This window comes from Hyposmocoma kahamanoa, unplaced genomic scaffold (assembly GCF_003589595.1).
Source record: "Hyposmocoma kahamanoa isolate Upper Pololo Valley unplaced genomic scaffold, ASM358959v1 119, whole genome shotgun sequence".
NCBI lineage: Eukaryota > Metazoa > Arthropoda > Insecta > Lepidoptera > Cosmopterigidae > Hyposmocoma > Hyposmocoma kahamanoa.
Genome location: NW_020653409.1, coordinates 1,938,480 through 1,964,550, shown reverse-complemented (window position 1 = coordinate 1,964,550; position 26,071 = coordinate 1,938,480). Strand labels below are relative to the sequence as shown.

The 26,071-nt window shown below is 35.6% G+C and overlaps 1 protein-coding gene across 1 annotated transcript in view; it reads left to right on the top strand.

Annotated features, from left to right (window-relative positions):
• LOC113240039 (guanylate cyclase 32E) overlaps positions 1-26,071 on the top strand; it is a 193,353-nt gene that overhangs the window by 153,900 nt on the left and 13,382 nt on the right. Inside the window, exons 18-22 of the mRNA XM_026477244.1 lie at positions 296-473; positions 1,317-1,457; positions 3,215-3,338; positions 4,756-4,824; positions 16,502-16,649. Of these exons, the coding sequence (XP_026333029.1) occupies positions 296-473; positions 1,317-1,457; positions 3,215-3,338; positions 4,756-4,824; positions 16,502-16,649 (660 nt within the window). The remainder of the gene's footprint in view (positions 1-295; positions 474-1,316; positions 1,458-3,214; positions 3,339-4,755; positions 4,825-16,501; positions 16,650-26,071) is intronic.

The following is a 26,071-nucleotide window of genomic DNA, read 5'->3' as shown; positions in this document are numbered from 1 at the left end:
ATTATTTCCTCACATTGTTTGAGAAAAACACTATATATGTCTCGGCGAGAACGGAGATTGCTTGACGCGTTTTAATACAAGTAATATGTAACTCATACTCCATATCATATTCTACGTCCAGCAACACCTTATTTCCCTGCCTCTGCAAGTCCTTTAGCCCCAAGGAAGTATGCTCTCAGGTTTGTATGAAAAACGTATCTTTTTAGATACCCTGTGACTTATGGACACATACATTTTGCTATAGGAGGTTAAATTTAATTAAGTAAGAGATTTTGAAATAGAAAATTCGTTACAGAAATAATAGGCCGAGTTCGCCAGCCAATCGGCGGGGTGCTATTTCGTCCTCCTCTCTTCGGATTGGCTGCTCGGCCATCGGTGCTCGCTGTGCTCAACGCATGTTGGAGCGAGCGACCCGATCGTCGTCCCGACTTGCGACTTGTGCGGTTACGACTGAAGGACATGCACGCTGGAATGTAAGTAGTCTTCTTTATGTTAACCTACCTTCAGCTTACTAGTTCGCGCTTCACATGTATCTCTAGCGTCTTTTACAGTTACTTGATTTATCAATTTTATCACTTACGGGTCGATACTACCTCATATTTTTTTACAAACGAAATTAATGTTTTCTATTTAGTTCAGTTGATATAAAAAAAGTCATTGGTATATGTAAAGTACTTTAATTTGAAAATTGCAATTTTCTTGTAAAATTTTGAGAAAACTCGAAACTTACGTTTGTGTTTCTTTTTCTATCGTGAAAATTTTTAGGAACCGTGTTTTCACCGTATATTAATTAGTGTATACGGTGTATACGGTATATATCCTCAATTTTACTATATATATTTTTTTTAATTATTGATTCAACACTTCCATTGTTATGCGGGATTAATCAAAGCCATTTGAGGTTGTATGGACTTTTATGTACATTTTGTGTCCCGTGGTCTCAATGTCCTAACTGAAAATCAAATAATCACTGATTTAGTGACCCTTTTGTTACCGCAGCTGGCACCACATAAAAATCTTTGTAATTTGTGTATGTTTTTGCAAATAAACTGTGTTTTAATTTAATTTAGTTTTAGTTTTGTTTGCGTTTTTGTTTTCTTTGGAATTATTTAGTTACTTTTGAATGCTTTGATATTAAAATGGACTTAACTTGAAAATAGATACTTATTTTATTGAAGATCACGATGTTTTTGTTACCATGATATTCAAATAATATTTTTTTAGGGTGACGAAAGAAAAATTTCGAAGAAATCTTCATAGTGTCCATTGGATCTTTGTAACTACCAATAATAACACCAAACTACTTTTGTGGACAGGAAAACGAATATATTCGACAACATGCTAGCGATGATGGAGAAGTACGCGGCCAATTTGGAGAACCTGGTGGCTGCCAGAACTGAACAGCTGTTGCAGGAGAAACGACGCACTGATGATTTGCTTAATCGAATGCTGCCAAGGTAAGTAGTTGTCACTCTTGATTATCATCATCGTCAGCCAGTCCACTGCTGGACATAGATCAATGTACGCCATTTCGCCCGGTCCTCAGCTTGTCGTATCCATCTTCACTCTTACGTTATCAGAAAACTCAAATAAATTTCGACAAATTTCTATACTTAATTGGATGTACGAATATAAAATGTACAAAAAAGCTTAAAAAGCTTCCTAGTTTGATAATAATATTATTATGCTATATAACAAAAGTTTTCATGAATGTATTAGTATTATACTATGCTATGTGTAAGAACAAGTAGAGCAACTCCCGCCTGTTCTAGGGATGCACGATTTTTTGAATCGTAATGGATCATATGCCTCTGAATCGATTCTCGGATCGGATCGTATGCTCTTAAATCGATGTCTTAAAAATCCTTTTTTAAATTTGTAATAAATAAAACACCTTTATTATATATTAAATCATATATATGCCATAATAACAAGTGCATTTTTTTTCTATTCGCAGCTGCCAATCCTTTACATCTAACTAAACTTTTCAATAGTAATCTCATATAACTTAATGTCCAAAGCATTGTCTTCCTCATTATTTTCCATTTATGTATTTGACGAAATCATTATCATCATTCACAATCATCATTAATAAGATAAGATTTTCTTTAAATGATGAATACTTTGCAGACGATTAGATCGCTTTAATTTTGAACAGATTCGCTAAAACATCGCATAGAATTGAATCGATCTTCATAAAAATCGGATCATTCTGTATGAATCGAATGTGTTCGGCGAATAAATACTACCGGAGCGTAGGGTTGTCACATTATTATTTTAGTTGTACTTGCAGGTTGTAAACATAATTAAAAAAAAGGTGTTTATCACAACATTCTCGTGCTATATTGAAATAACTAGCAATCGGACTTGCGACCTTGATTATGGAGTATGATTATTAAATAGAAATGATATAAGCCTAACACTTATGAATTAAAGGCACTCTTGTTTAAACTACCACAAACACAACAATAAACACGTCTACTATTTAATGTCGTTTTTTGAACACCGTGCTACCGCACCGCTTTGATTTGTTGAGTGCACCGCGATACTATCGGTACACGGCGCGTGGTGGGCGTGCACACATACAAGTCGCGCTGCTGCTTTTGTCCAAAGTTATCATACTTGTCTTATTATAGTACGTACCTAATATTTCCATTGTTGCCGCTTCCATATACGTAGATCGTTAATTAACCGACTTCAAAAAAGGAGGAGGTTCTCAATTCGACTGTATGTTCTTTTTTTTGTATGTATGTTACGCGATAACTCCGGTATTTGTGAACCGATTTTCATGATTCTTTTGTTGTTGGAAAGGGGGTACTTCCATAGTGGACCCATTTTAGTTTGAAGAAAATCATCTACCTCTAAGGGTAGCTGTTCACGCATGAAGACTCATTTTTATAAATAGGCCTAACTTTAATTTAGGAGCAATTATTTTAATCGTTGATTTTGCTACTTCTCCAATTCAAGGCGTTTTTCTCTCAATATATTTTGAGTAGTGAGAACCGATTTTTATTATGTCCAGTGTCAAGTCCTGTATAGTGACGAACTAGGGGATATTTCAATAAAACTTAGCAAATAGACGTAATTCCACGTACTTTTGAGGTCGATTTTTTAGTACTCTGCACTGAGATTATTTAAGTTAAAGGTTTCGCATTAAATTGCTGTCGGTTTTAACAAATGTTCAACGTTTAAATTTGTAATGTTTTGTATACAGAACGGTAGCAGAAGCTCTGAAACGAGGGGAAAGAGTCCAGGCTGAAAGTTTCGACTGCGTTACAGTCTACTTTAGCGATATTGTCGGCTTTACCAGAATGGCTGCTACCAATACACCAATGCAGGTATGTATATTTTTTCTTTAATCTTTTAAATTTTTATTAAATGAAACTGTTTTTCCGGATTTAAATCGCGTATATTTGTTTTTTCAAACAAAAACAAATATACGCGATTTAAATCCGGAAAAATAGTTTCATTTCCTATGTGTAACAATCGCGAAAACCTAAGAACTCGATATTTACAATTTTTTCTATTTGTATACATAATTTGTATAAATAATTGGGTTTAAAAAAAAATTAAAAAATGTGTTATATATTATATGTAACAAAGTTTTACAGGGTTGTTTAAACTACGTACAGGTAACAACCTGTACTTCTGGTCATCAGATCTTAGTTAGAAATAACAAAAAAAAGCAAAAGAGTGTATACCGCTCAAATAAATTTGAAAAGAATGTTTATGTACGGGACATAATACAGGAGATAATAAAAATCGATGCTCACTGCTTATAATATATTAAGGAAGAAGAGAACGCCTTATAATTTGAGTACAGCAAAATAAGATATAATTGAAATAATTTCTCGTTACAAAATTTAGGCGCTATTTTTTAATGAAGGAAGTTTTCGTGCATGAACTTTCTGCCGGCCGTTGAAAGCCAAACTAGTGATATTCGCTTCAGGAAGTGGACAAATTTTTAAGAAATCTTCTTACAATTTCTGTAGCAGTTTTGATGTCGGCCACTCTATTGACGCCATCAATGTCAGGAAATACAGTCATAAGTCGACTCAGTTTTCATTTTAACGGTGGTAGATCGTCTCCCTGAGACATAAAGTTATCCACTCCTCAAAACCGGAACGCAGTAATGTGCTGTAAAGACTATTATTATCACTGTCCCGACTGGCCCTAATCATTTACTGCGTCGACCGCTACCAACGACGTAGCTATACGTGACACGACTTTATTACTCCACAAAGTCGGCGGATATGATGTAGTACATACGTACGGGTGAAAATCAATGCTGCTCTAAGGGTCGAACAGTTGGAGTCCCGCCACAATGTGAATTTTAAATAACTTGTCGTGAGAGTACATAAAGGAGGACTTTTGACCGAAGGGTGCCATGTACCGGCGTTTCGTTGGTATTAGCATTATTCCGACATATGTATAAATGTCAGAATAATGTGAAGTGGATATAGTTATGTATTAGAGATGTTATATATCGTATGTATATTTTATATTGTGTGTAAATAATGTATCTTAGTTATTTATAAATTTTTATTTGTCATGTTATGCACCCCTATTATTTAATCTGAATTCAGGTCTCAGGTTGATTGGTAGAGAACGCCTAATGGCATTAAGTCTGCCATTTGTACTACTTAGTGTGCAATAAAGTTTAAATAAAAAAGAAATAAATGTGAGCATTACTGCGTTTCGGTCTTTTATTGATAATCAAGGCACTTCTTAATTGTTTCTGTGTTTATTTCGCAGGTTGTGGAGATACTGAACGACCTCTACACGTGCTGCGACGCCATAATATCATACTATAACGTATATAAGGTAAATTATTGCTTAATTGTGTAATTGAATCTAGTCTGGTTAAGATTAATTATTTATGTAATTAATTATCAAATGTTCACATAGAATATTTTAAATTTGTTAAACCTGTTCTCAGGACAACGAAAACTTGATATTTACGTACGTAGGTACGTAAGGAAACGTAACAATTTACGGAACTCTCTATATTTAAAGAAAAAAATGGGAACACTATATTTCTGCCATCCGTTAACTAAATATGGCTATGTGAGAAAAATATTTTTTTAAGATATAAAAAATCATAACGCAGTTTTCGAATATTGAAATTGTTTGATAATTTTTTAGCTATGTACCATTAGGGTATGTTGCGATATGTCGGAAGATTTAACTAACTTGAAATGTTTTTAAATTTTGAACTCTACCGTTTGCTTTTAAAACGGATATAACAAATATCGTTCACTTGTCACTTAACAGCGTTTTAATTAGTGGACGACAGATTTCAAATCAATAGTATATTTCAACCAAAGTTCCATAAATTGATGGCAAAGGAATGTGTAGATCTATGGTAAATACCACTATAAACACCACTGTGAGAACAACAAAGGGAACGTTAAAATAACTATGAATATCGCACTTCCAGAGAAGGGTCCTTTAACAGAATCTTTTTGAAAATTTATTATACTTTTTTTTCTTTATCATACGAATGAACCAATTTTGACAGTGTCCTCCGTGTTAGTCTCTGAAACATATTTTTCATACTCTTCGACAGTCTCTTCAGGTGATGAAAATCGTTGACCGCGTAACTAGTTCTTAATTTTTGGAAATAATGTGCCAGGTCGGGACTGTACGCGGGAAGGCTCATAAGGTCAACGTTGTTCACCTTCAAAAATTCATTTGTCTGTTTGCCGAGTGAGAACTGGCATTGTGCATCGTGGTGCAAGACGATACGATTTACGGTTATTTTTACGTAGTTTGTCAATAACTTCCGGCAAACAAATGGTCGTGTACTAATCACTATTCACGGTACAACGATTCTCCAAAGCAACAGTAGCCACGTGTCCAGTTTTATTAAAAAAGACGCAATCATCCGCTTAGAGGCATTTTGCACGCACGCAACTTTGTTTGTGTTAATGACCATCACGAAATTCGTCACTGAAATTCACAAGACCGCGTTCCGTTCCGTTTTTTAAGCCTCAGTCAAATTGTGCGGGATCCATCGACAGCACAGCTTTTTCACACCCAAATATTTGTGTAGTATTGATTGTATTTGACTCATGCCTATGCCTGAAGATCTAATTTCGTGATATGTCACATGCCTGTCTGTTTTGATCATACGGCGCACAGCATCGATGTTTTTGTTGTTTACAGTTTGTCAGTGAGTCACTGAGATTCACACGACTGCGTTTGAATTCTGCAAACCAGCTGTAAATAGTCGTCTTGCATGGTGCTTCATCGCCAAAAACAGTTTGAAGCCGAGCGAAGCTCCACTGAGCTGTTAAATTACACTTAAACTCGTAGAAAATTATACTACGAAAATTTTCACGAGTTAAATGCATGGTGATGCAGAGAACCAATTTCTAAAATGACTCCACAGTGTAAAAACCAGTACCATTTTCAAATGTTCTAATTACTTTTTAAGTATTGTTTATGTAAGTGGCCAGTTCCGGAAACTTATAGTGCCCCCTATGTATCCTATGGGAGGTTACTGTACGTGTAAAGGAGCTATTTTGCGGCGTGGAAGATCTAGTGACAAAGATAGAGACGAGAAAACTTAGGTAGTTAAGAAATATAGAGAGAACGGATCAAAAATTGACGAAACAGATTTATAAGACCAAGGTCCAACGTCCCGTGATATTTAGTAGTAACTTCTACTACTAAATATTACGGGACGTCTTACAAAAAGTCCAGGGTCCCAAGTTTGCTAACTTTAAGTCATCTCAGTTGTGTGTCGGTAGAGTGTCAATGGTAGGATTTTGTACGTTTGGTATTCTGCTAAAAACATCGAGTATATAACCAGAAATAGAAACGTGTGAGATAAATGTCATTTAATTTGTTTGGAAACTATTCTGCCAAACATTCCTGTGACGTCTGTGCTCCTTTTGGTCTGTCCGAATTCGAAACAATTGACGGGTGTCGTCAATTGTTTCACTTCAAATCGACCAGTTTACTTGAGCTTTGCTATAATGGACGAAAATGGCAATAATATTTTATTATTGATGAAATGTGATTCCGTTTGTTTTGTAATTAGATGTCTTGCTGTTTTTCCCACACCACTGAATGGAACAGCCCCTATTGTTCATCATCATTATTCATTTATTATAATACAATGTACAATTGTGTTTGAATGTCAACTTATATAATAAAACGTAATAATTTACAACATTGTTAAATAATTAATTTAAAATTCTTCAACTGTGTAGCAGTACTTTTCCAACAATAAAGATCTCAATTTTTGTTTGACTATGTTTATGTCGTTTATAATTATAAGGCCCATGTGTAATGAATTAAACAATTTCACAGACTGATACTGGGGACAGTTCGTCACAATGTTATACTTGGGATCGATAACATTTTTTAAATTTTCCTCATAGTATTTCCCCGTTCACTTTGCTCTACATTTGACTGTTAAGTTCCTTCTCCTTTTTAAAAGTCCCGTCAGCAATACTAAGATATATAGGCTTGGTACCGTGAGTATATCTAACTACCTGAAATGTTGCTGACATGACTCCCAAGGTAGAACCCGTACTATAGTGCGAATGGCCCTTTTTTGCAAAGCAAAAGCGTCCTCTGCATTACATTTATAACTATTACCCCATAATGCAATGCTGTAACGAAGTTTAGATTCAATCAAAGCGTGATAGACCGACTTTAATTGTTTTCTAGTAAGTATGTCTATCAAACTACGTAGGGCATAACAGGCAGAACTAATAGAGTTCTCCAAATATGTGAGCTCACGTTTCCAATTTACAATATTATTTATATGAATGCCAAGAAACTTTATTACTCTTTAATTTCTATATATCTACCATTCAATTGAACATCCAAAGTATCTCCATTTCGTGCAGTGGTTTTAAATAGTAGAATATTCGTTTTCGATGGATTTATTTGTAATGCATTAATAATACTGAACCAGTTATCAAAAGCAGTAAGTATGTTATTTACGTAGTTATTGAATTGGTTGTTATCTTTGCAAGATATAATTGCGTTTGTTTCGTTAGCAAAATTTATTATAGATAGTCTTATACTAGCGTCAAATTTATATATATAATTTATGAGGTCATTTATGAATATCACAAAAAATACTGGTCCTAATATTGACCCCTGAGGGATTCCCCTCGTGACTTTTACATTTTTTGATTTTTTGGACTCTAACATTACCATCAGAAGCAAAGTCTTTTATTTCTATAAATTGTTTGCGGTTGCATAAATAAGACTTCAAACGACCAAGATTATTATATCTAACTCCATAGTGATGCAATTTAGCAATTAATAAATCGTGGTCCACTAAGTCAAAAGCTACACTTAAATCAAGGAAAAGGCTACTTTCTGCTTATTGTTGATTTCTCGCATTTTATCACCAATTAAAGTGTCAATAGCGTCACTACTCCCGATACCATCACGATAACCAAATTGTCTAGATTGCAGTACTGAGTATCGAGTTAGATGTGAAACCAGCCGAAACTTGATTATCTTTTCAAATTTTTTTGAAAGACTTGGAAGGCGAGAGATTGGTCTAAAATTCTTAGGATCTGTTTAGAGCCTTTCTTATGCACCAGCATTATTTTAGCTAGCTTTAATTGTCCAGGAAAAACATTAGAATTAGAGGTATTATCTTAATTACAGACGTATACACATGTCAGTTGTTGGCGCTGTTCTGATTTCAGCTTTCTAATTTGCGATTGCAATGCAAACGGGAATTGATATTTAAAAGTTATATAAGGCCCATTCGCCTGATGAGTTGTCAGGGATGGATGGCCCTCATTTTGTCTCTATTTCTGGTTATAAACTCGATGGCTAAAAGTTAATATTACAGGCTTGTCAGTGAATAGTCATCGAGCTTTTATCCAACTGCCATTGCAATGTTATGGTATTCTGCTCTTCAATAGCGAGTCGGTGTCACATCGATGACGTAGTCTACTAATATTATATCATATTTTTTATTTAAAGACGAAATTGCTGATTAAATGAAGTAACAATCAGATAGGCATTGTAGTTTTCGTGGTAGTTTTAGTAAGGCAATATCGATCATTAGTGGTAGAATGAATGATTTTGTAATTGCCGGTGGTACCACAAAAGAACTTTTCTGTATTGTCTCGAGTCTGTGTGTTTGTGGTACCGTCGTTGTTTCTGATTTCCATAACATATACGCACCCCTCATGGAAGAATGACAAAAGTGGAGTTACGTCAAAAACGTCTCCAATTCTTGTAACTCTATCGACTAATATTGCAGATAGAGTTACAAGAATTGGATAGGATATGGGTTATATATTTCTGTATCTAATGGAGCAATAAATGTTTAACGTAACTCCACTCATGCCATCCCAAAGTAAGTAAAGTAAAGCACTTACAGATCATATCGACGTTGCTCTACGTTCTACATTGTTCTACGTTGCTGCATCACACACGTATGTGATGTCATCTAATACTTAATATTTAACCGCTCTCTATAAAATAGCGTTGTGGTTTAAAAGATAGAAAGGAAGCCTTCACGTTTATTTTAAAAGAGAACATCTTACAAGATCTAAAAATATCTTTACATTTGCGAGACAAGATGAGAAAATGCTTTGGAAAATTTATTAAAAAGACTATTCACGTATGCAAAGGAATTTTTCCCTGCTCTATTTGCAAAGACATATGCGGGGTGGGTGAAAGCAATTTATCTAAGTATGAAATAAAAGACGATAATGGCCACTTTTTTTTTTCAGTATAATCTCTTTCAAGGCAAATGCACTTATTACAGTACCGGCACGTTATGATGGCCGTTTTGACAGATTACCATAGTGAGGTCAAATCTCAATTCGTTATCGAAAAAAGTATAATCAAATGCGAGTCGCATCTATGAATTTTTAGATTTGTAATTGGTATTGCAAGGAGTAGCAGATTAAAAAGTTTTAATAAAACGAAAAAAAAAATGTTTACTAAATATATCGTCATTTCGAAACTGCTTTGACGCGAGTTTGCCGGAGGTAGAAGTTGTGCTGGACAGCGATCCTATAAGTGACGATCGTATCAGATTTCTTTTTTTTTTTAATTTCTTATTTCGAAAAACAAATGCCGAGTTGTGTCGTAAAATTATACATCCATAAATTTTATTGCACGTCACTATTGACAACAATATATAGCAATTAGCTCCTTCAACGTAGTTATGAATTAATACCAAACTTGATGAGCGGACAAACGTCAAAACGGCCATCGTAGTGTGCCGGTATTAATTATAGTGCGTGAAATATGTTATCCTTTAGTTGGTAGGTGTATTATTATAATAAAACAGAAAGTACCTTGTATTCTCCGTATACATCTTCACAGAAACTGTGCCGATATTAAATGTCTTCTCTTACAATATTCCCTTTGCGACCTTCCTTCTGAAGGGGTATGAAATTGTATTAAGTCCCAGCTACCAAAATGGGGTCGAATACAAAGTTTGAAATAACTGATATATTTATAGAACCGTGGTTCTGATATTATTGTTGAAATCTATATTTAGTAGCATCAGAGCTCCTTGTAAAAGATAACGTCCAGAGAGGTTCTGTGACAATATTTAAGCAAGCTGTTCATCATCATCACGTTACACCGTGCTGGGGTCAGGCAGAGCTCCGGTCGTGTGCCGGTAGTGACACGTTCAAATGTCGGGACCGAGTCCGTGTCGCGACCGGACTGTGACCGACCGGTCTATAGCACTTCATTTCGTGAACTTCAATTACGAGATTTATTCACGCTCAAAAATGGATTTGGCGTCATATTGCACTTATGACACTAGCATTTCAAATATGATAACATAACATGACTCAGTTTTAATATCTATCATTAAAGAAGCCTCATATCAACCCTTAGAGGATAGAAAATAAACAAAGGAATCACTTTAAATTATAGGTTCTAATGGTTACGGCTGAAAAATAGAATCTCTTTCGTCGCTACTAATTTTTGCTTAAAGTAAGTACATTTGCTAGTTCGAAACCACGGTTTCGTGTGAGTGCAAAAAAGATGTCGTTCGCAACTGGTGTCGTATAAAACATAATTATTTTACTTTCGCAACTGGTTACGAACCACACATTCTTACGACTGTTGTAAAGGACAAAGTTGACTGCCCCATCTAGGCCCATTGAATGCAGCTTTATGTGGTGGTTTAGGTCAGTTTAATATCTTTATAATTTAAGGCAAGACACATCTTTCGCACGGAGGACCACCGTTTGCCTAAAATGTCTTCTACTCCGAGATATCGAAAGGTAAACGAAATGCATGGTGGTCAACGTCATTGCTATAAAGATGTGCTCATGCATATTCCGCTTGCGCTATTGAACCATCAGGTTGGAAGAGGCTCGCTTAATATAGGCCGTCTTGGCAATTTACTGTCTATAAAAATGTAAAAACATTCCAACAAAAGCGACTCGAAACATTAAATAAGAAAGGCTAAATACGTAGGGAGAGACATAAGCCCTCTACAGGAGAGTTATACCCATACTTTCAACTATGCAGGCCTAGTTTATGCTCTGTTTAAGATCGGACATTCAAGACATAATTCGGTATAGCGAATCATATAAATCTATGTAATCACATACGCTAGGAACTAATATGAAAGGGTCGCTGTTTGTAATATGTATACGATTATTGATCGCTGTTATCGAAATCGATAAGGAAGACTATATTTATAATATCAATGCATGCCAAATTACGTTCTCACCTCACTAGCTCTGAAAGGCTTTCTTTCTCATTAGAAATTTGCGCGCAAAAGTTTTTTTCCACGCTAGCGTGGAAAAGGTTTTTGAAATTCGAACTTGACGATGGAATGTGGTGCACCCTTAGAGGATGGAAAAAAATAAAAGAAGGTGCACCTAACTTTTTCTTTCGATGAAAAAAAAAAGATAATGACACGTTCAACTACGCGATTTGTCGTACACTACTTATATAAGTAATATAAATCCGTTGGTATATTTTAGTCTTGTTATTGGAGACATTAAATTAAGAATGATAAATAATTGTGTTTATTAAATTATTTTAATTCGTCGAAGAACTAAAATAATTTCAATAATCACTTAATCACACAAAATAAAAGTACAAGCAAAAATGAAAAAATGATGAGGTGTTAATTCAGAACGCATCCGAAGATAAAACTTTTCGTTTTATTCAAAAATTAAAAGAAAATTCAATCTTAGGGTCGTATTTCAGAACTCTACTCAATGCTTAAGTCAGGACTTGAGTATGATTTCTAGGGCTTTAAACCATACCCAAGTCCTGCCGTGAGCATTGAGTAGAATTCTGGAATACGACACTTAGGGTCGTATTCCAGAACTCTACTCAATGCTCAAGTCAGGACTTGAGTATTGCAGTGAGCACTGAAAATCATACTCAAGTCCTTGCCATTAGGGTCGTATTTCCAGTGCTTGAAATCATACTCAAGTCTGCTCAAATCCTGACTTGAGCATTGAGTAGAGTTCTGGAATACGACCCTTAGCTTCCTACGCTTGCTCAGGTTTCAATACAAGCACTCGCGTTAAACAATGAGTTTACACCCTTGCATAACAAATAACTTTTTTTTATGACGCTCTGGTTATAAATTTTAATGTAATTTGTCAAATCAAATTCTACTTTCATGATAATAAGATTGGTATTGTTTAGATTTTTATGTTACTATTGTTAGTTTTCAAATTTTAATCTCGAGACAATTTGCGGCAAATTCGCTTCTTCTGGACAAGGCCTTATATAGACTTCGTTTTTTTTTGGATTTTTTTTTTACCTTTTCTTAAAACGTGGAACTTGTGACAGTAATGAAATTGGAAAACGGATTAGGAAGGTGGATAGATCGTTGCTCTCTTATCCTGAGTCTTATCCAATCCCATGTGCCTCTTCCGACTTCCGTCCATCTTTCATTATTCTCCAATAACTCTTCTTAACTGTCTAGATTTAATTAAATTATTATTGAATTGATATTCAATTATTTTTTGTGAAATTACTCCACTAGTTTGGTATAATTATTAATTCAAAGATCGAACACTCAGAAAAAACACTTAGAAAAAATTCCTTCGATCCGGTCGGATTCGAACCGACGTCTTCTTGCATACCGTGCCAGACGCTATACCAACTAAGCCACGGAACGAACCGACGGACCTCACGAATTTTTCTATGTGCTTGCGTCGTGTCTTTGTACTTGGTCTTTCAACGACTTTTTAGTCGTAGCGCCATCTATGAGAAATCTATTACAGATTTATCACCCAGTTAGTACCTTTACAGCTACCAGACCTGGCGAGAGATGTCGCTATTCTCTGTATTAATTAAATTTTTATTGAATTGATATTCAATTATTTTTTGTGAAATTACTCCACTAGTTTGTTATAATTGTCTAGATTTATTTTAGCAAATAGTGTAAAAATTTTGCTGTTGTAATAATAATATTTATTTTATATTTATACTACATTTTTATTTACATATCATAGATCCTCGCCTGATCTCGTTTGCACTCTTTTTTAGTATTAGAAGGAAATTTATGGGCTTTTTATCAAGCGCCATTTCATTCAGTCGGTGAAACCAAATTCTTAAGTTTATATTTTATAGTATTCACTATTTAAGTTTAATGAAAAATGTCTATCTTTACCTAATAAAAATTTATATTTCAAAGACGTACTCTATAAAAAACTTAAAGGACTTTTTTAAAATTATAAGATGGTGTGTCATTTGTAAATGGCATTCATCATACATTCTCACGATATTCTCCTTTACAGTAATTTATTGACTGAAGAAAAAATTTATAATTACTACTTTGTATACATTTTTTCTAATTCTAAAAAAAACCAAAGTATAACACCATTACGAATGGTTGTACAGAAATGTGTAGATATTGTATACCACTCCTTTGTCGCAGTAGTCTTCCCCACATTGTCACGAAGTCAATTTTAAATTAGAGACTAAATTGCTCCCTAAGTTAATTTGATCCTTGGCAAAAGATAATTAAGTTCAATGCTTGACGATCAATTATAAACTTGACTTCAACCTTTACGTATCAAGTTTCGGAACTATGTTCTCTTATACAGTAATTATTGATACGTAATAACTAGGTGCAAAGCGATGGTAGCTTATTGGGTGTACTGCTCGAGGTCCGCTGGTACTTACCGCGTAACCTACCGTGCCTACCGCGGTGCATACCGTTGAGTGTATCGCCGTGTAAGCGTTCAGACAAGTCTTTCATTTACATTACAATCCTTCTACAACCCCAGCATTCGGTTCCGCACGACTGCACACGGGGGGTAACGTTATTTTCACCTCTCTGACCGCGTGCCTAGGTTCCGTTTTCGTCGCAGTGAGCGCCTGGTGTCATTATACAGATTTAGCAGGCTACTAAAGCGTAGGTATTTCCGGTTTTTTCGATTGCGTTAGTAATTAAACCTCCAAAGATCTCTCAAGATAATCAACAGTCATAAGGCTGTTATTTGTGATATGGTGTCTAATAACAAATAATTGCGTTACATATTCTAATATTTTTACATGACATAACATTAATAAAGTAAATAACACAAACGCAACTAAAATGACAAACACGACCACCAAAAATATACTCGACACCGTGTTTGGCCTCTCTTCGCTGTTGATCGTTTGACCGAAGAAAATTAAAAATGGATTTCCGCAAAGTAATGCCTGAATCTATAATAGTACATTATTGCAGAGGCCTTTTATTCCGTAAGGGATTACTGGATGATTATGAGCGCCACTGAGGCTTTGTATTAATACGAGTCAAGCAATCCCGCATTTCCGCAAACAAAGCGAGGAAATAATAAAAGATTATAGAGAGGAAGATGTACGTATATAATAGAAAAAGTGAAAAAAACATTAATTAATATTAAAAGTAATATCAGACATGTTAGGACAATTGCTAAACGAAAATGTTATTATTTTTCCAAGCACATTAGTAAAAGTCTGCTGAACTTCTGATGATCTTGTTGAATGTGTATCCTTTACTGTATATTCGAAAATACAAAAAAATATACGAAAAAAAAACCAACGCACTTTATTTTACTACCATTTTCTTTTTTTTTAAGTAAGGGTACAGGCTTAGAATAATAACGCATAGAAATCTAGTCCGTACACGCTAAGTGAGGCAAATTGAAGCGCGCCCAAAGGGCCTACACGAGCGGGCGGGCCGTCAGTGCTCAAGGTCAACTTGCACCGCGAACAGATCAAGAATTTTAGCTAAAAATGACGAAATGTGCGGTAAATGAGTGTAAAAATACGTCAGACAAACATAAAATAGATACTAACATCACATTCCACAAGGAAGTAATGCGTTTCAACTTGTATTTTTATATAAATATTCACTAAAACCGAAAGTTAACCTGTAGTAGGTTAATTTTCGGTTTTAGTGAATATTTATAAAACTAGCCTACATGAATTTGATTTTTGCCTCACTTGTGACAGTTCGTTTGATATGAAAGTATCATTGTATGCATTGACTTATTGTAAGTCAATGATTGTATGCGTTATTATTCTAAGGGTACAGGTAGGTATTTTTAATTCTTGCAATTATGAACACTGGGCAGTTGGCAGTAGGAGTTTGTCTTTTGCCTATTTATATAGTTCATCGTAGTCGTTGTTAGTCTTAGATTAAATTGTTAGTAAATGAATTTAAAAGTTCAGAGCGGACTGTGACGGATTTTCATGCTTTCTTTGCAGGGATTGGCCGAGAAGTCTCACGGTTGACGAAATGACAAATTTTCCGTGTTCGTTTTTTGGTATCACAATTAACAGATTTTAGCATCCACAACAAACTACACTCATTATAATCTCGGCAAAGAGTGCTAAAAAATATTCCACCTCTCAGGGTGGCAAAGTAGGGGATGACGTTTGAGGTCGGTTTATTTAGTCAGATTATTGTTAATTAAGGAAAATCAGGTTTCGAAATATTTTTCTTTAACACCGATGGGCATTCTTTTTGGTCAATTTTATAATTTGCATTTGAAACTGGAATTGGCTAAAAAAATCCGTTGCTGTTTAAAAAATTCATTAAAAGATCTGATTTTCAGTAATTTGCAGAAACGTGCTTGATCCCTGGACCCTTTTTAATGTGTGTATTCATTAGAGTCACGAGTTTATGTCCCGATTTTTTTTTATAATATTATATCATAAGTATAATAACTTTAATGTTATACACTAATTTATTTATCTCATCTATGGTTTAACTAGTCGCTACTGGTTCAGATTTTTTTTTTAAATTTATATTTATATTAAAGCCTTTTTAGTCTATGTTATTACTATTTAGGTATAATATTCGGCACTCATTGTCTATAGCATATTTTTTGTAATCATTAATATCTTAATGACTGTACTAAACCAATATAAGAAGAAGAATAAAGATGTCTACGTCGGGGATTTCTGAGTGTGCCCTCAGACAGATTCAAAACATTCAAACAGACTGTTCACCTAATTTCGCAATAAATAGTAACAAATTGTGCGACGACGATACGTTTGACACCGTGTTAATTTTCAACTTTATTCGCAGGTGGAAACAATAGGCGATGCGTACATGGTGGTTGGTGGTGTACCTGAACGATGTTCAAGGCATGCAGCGGAGGTAGCTTCATTGGCGTTGCATGTCTTGGACGCTGTGCCCAAGATACAGACCGCGGCGAAGCTGTGTATCAGAATAGGCAAGTACTTGTTCATCTACGCGTTCACAAATAAATAAGTTCTACAAAAAACTCCACCCTAAGTGTTTCTAACAAGGGAAAATTTCCTGTAATTCAAATACCCGAGCAACAAAATTAATTCCGGGACACTACCCAGAATATTCAGACCTAATCCAATTTCGAAAAGTTAATTTCTCAATGTGGATTACATTGAGGATAGAAGGATATCCATATTGCGTTTTTTTGAAAAATCGTGTCCGTCATCTTGGATTTACAAATAAGTGCTATATTCGTAATGAGCACCCTTAAATATGTCGAAAACGATACCCAACTTGCCATTATTTGAGAAATCATGCCCGCCATCTTGCATTTTGAAAATGCAAAAAGTCGTGTCAGCCATCATGTGTTCAGATATAAATGCCATTTCCATAAGGATTACCAAAAATAAATTTTTGAAAAATCTTGGCAACCATCTTGGATTTAGAAATTAATGCCACATTCTCAATGAGCACTCTCAAACAACTCGAAACGTCTATAATTCTCGTTGTTGATCGACAATGTCGTAGGCACCTTTAGAATCCGTTCGTTACCTTTATTTTGTCAAAATAATCAAAATGAATACCAAAAACTCGATTTACGAAAAATATTTGTTAATAGTTTTCGCTTTGTTTACGGGTTTTTATAGGATTTTTACGTTTGTTTAACACTATTCTTCACACTTGTATTCAGAACCAAAAGATATAGTTAGGGGTGTCAGAGTTCTTGGAGCACACACTTCACGTATAGATATTAAAAATAACTCACAACCGGCTATGTTTTATTCATTTGTAGTTTTAGTTTCAAAACCGTCAATAAATTTTAGACATAAATTTTCCCATTCCTTTTTTTCCAGTCGATTAGAATAACTGGCGGAACTGATATCCATATTGCAAGGTGTTGCTCTGCATTCTCTATAAATTCTTCAACTCCATTTTCGTCCATCGTAGTTAATTTCAAAAATTAACATGTACACCTCACTAGCCGTGATGCAACCGAGCGTGGCTGCAGCGCGACAGTCGCACGGCCGCCGCGCGGTTGCAGCGCTTCTAGAAATTGTATTGAAAAGTGACAATCGCGCGGTCGACGCGCGGCCGCCGCGCGGCTGCAGCGCTGCTGCAGCGCGGCTAACAGCGCGGCTAACAGCGGCTAACTTGAACGCGCCCTTTGCTTGCGAGGACGTGCGCGCGTATGCGTTTTCATGCGTGTGATTGTATATGACTAGAGATAGGCAAGCGCCCGTGTTTTAACCCGGCGCTTTGTTAACACCGGATTTAAATCGGGCTAAAACCCATTATTGCCCAAAATTGAGGGCAAAAACTATTTACGACTAAATATTTGTTGTTAAGCGACTTTTGTTCAAATTATGCCTATTGCTTTCTGATCTAGACGATTCAATTTGCCTTTCTATTAAATGGATTCGCTTGAAAATGGATTCCTCTTTTTCTTTTAAAAAATATTTTTTACATCGAATTTTATAATAAGTATGGAATTATACCAAATTCGAACGGGTTAAAACCCGGCAATATGGTTTCAATACCCAGTTAAAACCCGGGCGGGGTTGATTAATTTTTAACCACTGCCCATCTCACTCTGTATATGACCTTCTTACGTGCCACCGGGCTCGACTTTGTTTGTTATTGGATTTACGCTATACGATTGATTGGATTCTTTGAAACGGTTAAAAATTAGACTGCGAATTTAAATTGAATTTATACGGTTAAAGCCGTCACGCACTATTTATTATTTAATTACGAATGAGAAATCAACTGAGACCAATTGATATATGGTGGAATATCTTACCCGGGGACATTGACTTGAGTAGTTTACCATTACATTAACATTTACCATTCTTACATACATACTTAGGCTCACGCTCTTGTCCCTTGCCTTACTCTATCCTGACACAACTTTCGAGCTTCACATACACCAATTACCCTTTTCATACAACTTCTTTTAATATTGTCACTTCGGATCCCAGCCTTTTTGAGTACGTCACTGATTTGGCCAATGTAAACATATCCTTCTGGTACGTCCAATTAAAACCCTTCCATCTACATTCGCATCATAAATCTGTTTGGTAATTCTTTCAAATCAATTCAAATTCAATTCAACATTTCTTTCTCTATTCTAGTCACCACATCCTCTTTCACGCCACATCTTTCACGTATTCTTCATTCTATCACTCAACTTTATTCCACAAATTCAACAACTCCTCAAAGATCTCATCTCCACTGCATTAATTCTACTTCCATGCTTCTTCTGCCATATCCAACTTTCACTAGCAAACGTCAGTGTAGGAACCAGCAAAGCATTATGTATAGACATGTGTGCTTTTTGGGATAAGATGTTGCTCCCCATCAGACCATTTATGGCTCCATTTACTGCGGTTCCCTTTCGTGCCCTTCTTTCAATATCAAACTTTCCATCTTCTCTGTTCCAAGCAATTTACCATTCTTATCGATGTATCGCTTGACCCCGGTCATAAAAAGCTTTATGTTCTTGCAATAAAGCCGAAGTGAAACGCACGCCTTTTCAGCTTTTAATGCATGTGGATACATATATAATAATATGAAATATTTTATTTGGCATGCAATACCACACAAAGAGAATGATATGAAAATTAATAATAATAAACAGAAACACACGTCAAATGGGACTATGAGTGACTAAGAGATTGACTGCATGTTTGCAGTTATAACGTGAAGTCGTAATCAACTTCACGCAGCCGTGACCTTGACTCGAAACTGATAACGACATCACACATTATTGTAATCATGTAGTCAATCTGTTAGCAGCCTTAGACTCAGCTACAGACTACAGTAGGTACCTACATTGTCCTCGCTTATATTTTGCCATAGCCCTTAATGGTCATGAACGTACAAAAATATATACATATAATTAATCATATAGAACACTCTTAAGCTAATTCCAAATTATTGAAACCCGGTGGCAAAACAACACACAAGCCACAAATTAAAGATAAAGATAGAGATAAATTTATTTCAATATAACTTAATCTAATACAATATAAGTAAAAACAAATGTAAATAAAGCTATTATAGTATTTAAATAAGAATTAACAGGGGAAACTAGATTATACGTTCTTCATAGTAAAGCTATTATGTATTTTAAAGCATCTAATGTGTAATTGCGATGCCTAAACTAAGTAAATATATACCTGTATTGTAGGCATGTTTTTATTCAAATTTCTTTATATTATAGCTTAAAAATAGATTTTCCATATTTAACAATAAAATAATTAGTAGTTGTAAATTAATGGTTACCTATATAAAACTCTCTCTCTCTCTCTCATCTGTTACGGTTACCTATATAAAACAACAAATTGTAATTATGAAACAACTTCCAGCAAGTCCTCTGTTTCATTGTAAGTCGTACTCTTAAGCCACAATTTGACGGTCCTTTTACATTCTATTTTATTCATGGCGGAATAATGCAAATTAGAATTTAATTTAAAGTAAAGGAATGTACCAAGGAAGCAAAAGAATCTATGCGAGTGTGCTGTGCGGAGTTATGCACGAGATGAAAAGGTATCGAGTCGTCTGTAGTTGGTTAAAGTAACAGAATCAAATGGAGTAATCGAGTGCTTTTTCAAAATTATTTGTTGGATAAACAGTCGCCGAACCGAGAGAACATCGCACTCGTTTAGGAGTTTGCGGGTTGGATAATCGAAAGGACGGAAGTTGATGACCTTAAGAACAGGTCTCTGCGCTCTTTCCAGGTTTATCAGGGTTGTCTTATATGCACCGCCCCAGGATGTAACGCAGTAAAGTAGCAATGACCACAGTGGGCTAAATATACTGATTTGAGAAGGGCGCTGCTAGCTGCATATCTTAACTTTTTAAAAACATATATCAATTTTCGAACTCTAGAAGTAAGCGCTACAGTGTGGTCTTTGTAATTTAGATGTTTGTCAATTATGACACCTAAATATTTAATGTCGTTTGTGCTGTCCAGTGTTGGACAAACACAGAGGTTTAGATGAGTTCGGGGGCTTGTACAATGGTGAGCTACTATTGAAAAAGCATCCTCAGGAGGTTGTGAGGAGATGTTGTATGAGAAAGTCATATATTTAATTTTGCTAGTATTCAGTGTAGTGGCATTCGCTCTGAGCCACTCGGTTACTGTGTTAAAACCAAATTGAGCTTGTGAAAATGTTTCATTCCAACTTTAGGCGCTGAATAATGAGACTGTATCGTCGGCAAAAGATATGATCTTGCCACCAGAGAGGGGAAGAGCGCATAGAATTAAACCTGCATAAAAAACACTGCCTAAAATATCGTGTGGAGTAAAGTAGCTACACTAGGATTTAGTGTCCAATGCCCAATACATTGCGCGTTGAAAATATCATTCCAAGATGGAGGTTGAAACTGCTACATTATTTTTTCTTTCTTTTTATAATATTAAATGACTACCACTACAAACCATGTATGGAGTAAGGTGGCCCATACAGCGGCAGAAATAGGTAAGGTGGCAGTACGTACTTCACTAGACGAACTCTTTCACGAGGAACTCTACTGGTACTAAAGGGCGTTATGTTATTTCATGAGAGTCAATTATTATTATATAAATCTTTTACATTTAACCGAAACAAAACCAATGCTATATTATAAATATGGTTCAGCTTGAAACAATTCGAGAAAGTTATGCGCTTTTTTTATATATTATTATACTACACGCATACTACACGCATTAAATAACACGTTAAATCTCTTTGATGTACCAAAAAGAACGCCACCCGACCTAACGTCTAATGTCAAATGCCATTAAAAATTATCGCGATCAGTCGTGGCTATACCTTAGACTATGGAATATTTTTTTCCATCCTCTAAGGGCTATACCTACGCGTGAACTTATTCAATTTGCCAGGTATAACTTGTTGCCAGAGGTAAAAATATTATCTTTAACGTTGATAAAAAATCGCATTTAATGGATACTTCAGCACCAAAACAGCGCCATCTTTTCTCCAGAATATGGTTTTGTGCGCTCGTCTCGCGCCGGCTGGTGGTGTGTTGTCGTCCATATTAACTTAGTAACTGCCTCTGTGGCTGAACGGTTACCATGCCGGACTCGATTCCCGGGCCGGGAGAAATATTTGTATGGCCTACATTTATTTCTCTCGTGACTTTGGGTGTAATTTGTAGTTGTCTATGTGTGTGTCCATGACACCCGCAACCAGGGTTTCCCTAGTGCGGGCTATGTTGAGTGTGTGCGAAAAAAAAGGAAATTATAAATACACGGAATTACACCCGCCGCGCTTCTGACCAGACACACAGACAGACAGACAGTTTCATGCATAAGTGTGTTGACTCTCTAACAGTCATAGAAATTAAACGTTCATAAACATTTTACCGCGTCTAAAAAGACAAAAGAACTTCGATTCTACAATCAATTTACCTTTTCTCAATTTAACATTCAAAGTACGCTCCAAGAGGTCGTTCACACCTAAGCTTAATCTTTTGTGTAAAGAATTAACGGCTTCGAGAATCGAATTGTGAGCCCTTTTAAAGGATAAATGAGCGCATTGTCTTTCTAAGCTGTACCACTTGTTTGTCGTTTGTAAATATAATTACGGACGAGATTATTTAGACATTTAGCTTAGAGAATTTATACGTACGTTGTAACGGAATAATGAGAATAATATAATAGTATAAAAGACATTTTAGTAGCAGAAGAGCTCCTTGTGAAAGAGTTGGTCCAGGGTAGTACTGCCACCTTATCTATTTCTGCCACCAAGCAGCAATGTCAGCAGTGTTTTGGTTTTGAAGGGTAAGGGTGCTGTGAAATTACAGGCAGATGCGACTTGTCAACTTAAGTCTCAGGGTGACGGTCGCAGTGGTAGTGCCCATAAGATCTTTCCGATTTAAAGCTTTGAGTGGCACGGCAACTGGTTATGGACAGGCGTGTAGCCATCGAATATATAACCAGAAATAGAGACGAAATAAGGGCCATGTATTCCTGGGAACACATTAACGATATAGTTCTTATAAATATCAACTCCCGTTTGCACTGAAATATAGACAGGCCAACTACTGACCTGTGTGTACGTCTCCGTATATTACTCCGAAAAAATATTTTTTGCATTGGTAACCCAAATCTTGTCTATATAACATCACGCTACAACCCAAAAGTCTAATAAATATTGTACACAAAATCACAGATTTATTTATTTACAATTAAACACGAAGTCTCATTTAAAATAAAACTAATTTGCTCAATCCGCTACGATCAGTAAACAAATAATTACTATGCCTATCACCACTCGCGACAAGCAAACTACTAGATAGTAATGAATTAGTTTTATATTTAAAAACAACAATCGCAAAAGAAATGGGAAGCTGCAGTTACACGTGTCAAGGTCAAAAGTTCAAAAATTTAAAACTTCCGAAAGTGATTCATTAACGACTTTCATTCATAACTCAAAAGTTACATTATGCAACAACGAAACACATTGTCCAACCTCGTACTTGTGCAAACGGGACGTGCGGCCTATCCTATGTCTTACTCGCTCTTACTGTAGCATTGCGATGCCTCTACGTCGCCAACCACAACGACAACATCTATTGCGTGATTATATAGAGCGTTGCGAGATAGCAACACTTTGTAATTACTACAAAACAAGCGATGGTTGTCAAAAACGCAATGACAATCTTAACGGGGCGTTTTGAAAAATAGATAGTTTTGCTGGGTTAGAAAACGAGCGATAGTTGTGAAGCCAAATAGATAGTTTTATAAAAAAACCGACCTCAAAAGTACTTGGAATTACGTCTATTTGCTAAGTTTTATTGAAATATACCCTAGGTCGCCACTATACCGGGCTTGACACTGGAGATAGTAAAAATCGATTCACACTACTCAAAGTATATCGAGAGAAAAACGCCTTGAATTGGAGAAATAACAAAATCAACCATTAAAGTAATTGCTCCTAAATTAAAGTTAGGCGCTATTTATAAAAATGAATCTTCATGCGTGAACAGCCACCCTTCGAGGTGGATGATTTTCTTCAAAATGAAATGGACCACTATGGAAGTACAGGGGGTACTTCAATATGGAAGTACCCCCTTTCCAACAAAAAAATAATCATGAAAATCGGTTCACAAATACTGGAGTTATCGTGTAACATACATACAAAAAAAAAGAACATACAGTCGAATTGAGCACCTCCTCCTTTTTTGAAGTCGGTTAAAAACTATCTACGAAATAATGCCCATCGCTATAATATACTCCTTTCACACGGAAGTCTGCGTCTAATTCGTCGTTCTACGTACCCGCTTTGCTAACCAGCACTACAGTATGAAATATGTATTTATGCAAGCATTTACTATTTTTAATAATTTTTGGTATTGGTTTTTTTATTACACAATGTTTGTTTTGTAAACCCGTTATTGTAATTATATTAATAACAACGCACACACTCAACGTGACCCCGAACTAGGGAAACCGTGTGTAGCGGGTGCCATGGGCACACACATAGACAACCACAAATTACACCCAAACTTATAGAGAAATAAATGTAGGCCATACAAATATTTCTCCCGGCCCGGGAATCGAATCTGGCACCTCTGCGTGGCATGGTAACCGTTCGGAGGATATTGTGTCCTGTATTTAGTTCTACAGGAGAAGAAATTTATGTTAGACATAAGCAGTCCCTTTTGTTTGTATTTTCCTTATTACTAAATGTGTTTATGTGATTTCCTGTGCAATAAATGATTATAAAAATATATAAAAAAAAAATTGAAATCAGAGCAACGTGTGTGATGTTCTCTTTAAACACCGTCTAATTGGGTCGGACATTATCCGGCAGCGCTACATTTGAAGGTAGAAGGTCTGTTTTACAAGTTGTAGCTTCTGTATCACATGATCTGTCCATGGTGCATACATACATTTATAAAAAAGTACTTCAAAGGGGTTTTTTATATGTGCGTTCAAAGTGAATAATCAAAACTTTGTTTTATAACTTTCGGAATTTCTAGACTAAAGTTTCAAATTGTTTTCAAATAAACAAAGGCAAGGTATAACCTTGTATAACATTCACATATACGTGATAAACATGTACCGCATATCTTATGACACGACACTCGCAAACTTTGATAGATAATTATGTAGGACGGAAGTGACTACCATGTTAATAAAGACCACAAAAGAAACTTAATTAACTTTTAGATTGCCTCGTTTTTTAAGGTAATTCTTTATTACGACGCGGATAAATTTGCCCGAGATAAAGGTATATTATTTAGAACGTTGATAAAATAGCGCATTTAATGGATACTTCAGCACCAAAACAGCACCATCTTTGCTCTGAATATAGTATTGACATTTTTTTAATTCGAAACGGTGTGTGGTGCGTTCAACGCTTGCGTGCGCAAATTTGATGGATCCAACACAAGACACAAAGTACGCGCAAACCTTGATGGCCTTACTTGCGCCTTACTTGGGCGCAGTGAGGCGTCAGACGCCGTCTATACACTGTGATCCGGGCGCACTAATGCGTTCGTCGTCGCGCGTCGCCAGGCGTTGTAGTTGAAAGGCAGGACGCGACGCGACGCGACGCTTCGACTCTGCGCCAGAGTGAGTTCAGCCTTAAACTCGGAATGCGTATGAATTTGTATGCACGATACAATATGTCTGAAGGCTCGGAACGCGTATGAATCTGTGCACCAACACTAACAATTTAAAAGTCAATTAAGATGTAACCCAATCATTAGAACGAGTAACAGTTTGCATAAAAAAAGAGATGATAATGTGCTCTTTAATTTGACGTATAATACGAAATCTTGTTTGAGGTATATAGTGATTTAATTTTGAAAATTGTTCGTTGATCAATACGTCCTAACATTTCCTTCATTGGCCAAATCGACCAATTAAGAAAACCCACCAGTTTTTTCCAAGTCATTTAGCGCAGTTATCTTGTATGAAAAACGTAACTACATAAGTAGTATTTTTAGGTATATATTCAACATTTCAAAAAGTATTACATATTCTAAAAAGGTGCCTAATATTTTCGAAAATGAATTTATATGAACACCTATTATTTTCCCTTGTGTGTATTTCTGGCAAGAAATTGTGATATTAAAATGATTTTGAATTTTTCATCGAATAAAATAATACTACATTATCATAGAGTAGTTTTCTTTTTATTTGAAGTAAGATCGTTTAGTAGGTTTTGAATAATCGTAATTTTATATCTATCGCCGCCATTACGTTGCGTGAATCTTCGGGTATAAAGAATGACAGCTGTCATTTAAGTCTAAATGTCGTATTCCAGAACTCTACTCAATGCTCAAGTCAGGACTTGAATATGATTTCAAGCACTGGAAATACAACTCTAATGGCAAGGAGTTGAGTATGATTTCTAGTGCTTTAAATCATACTCAAGTCCTGACTTG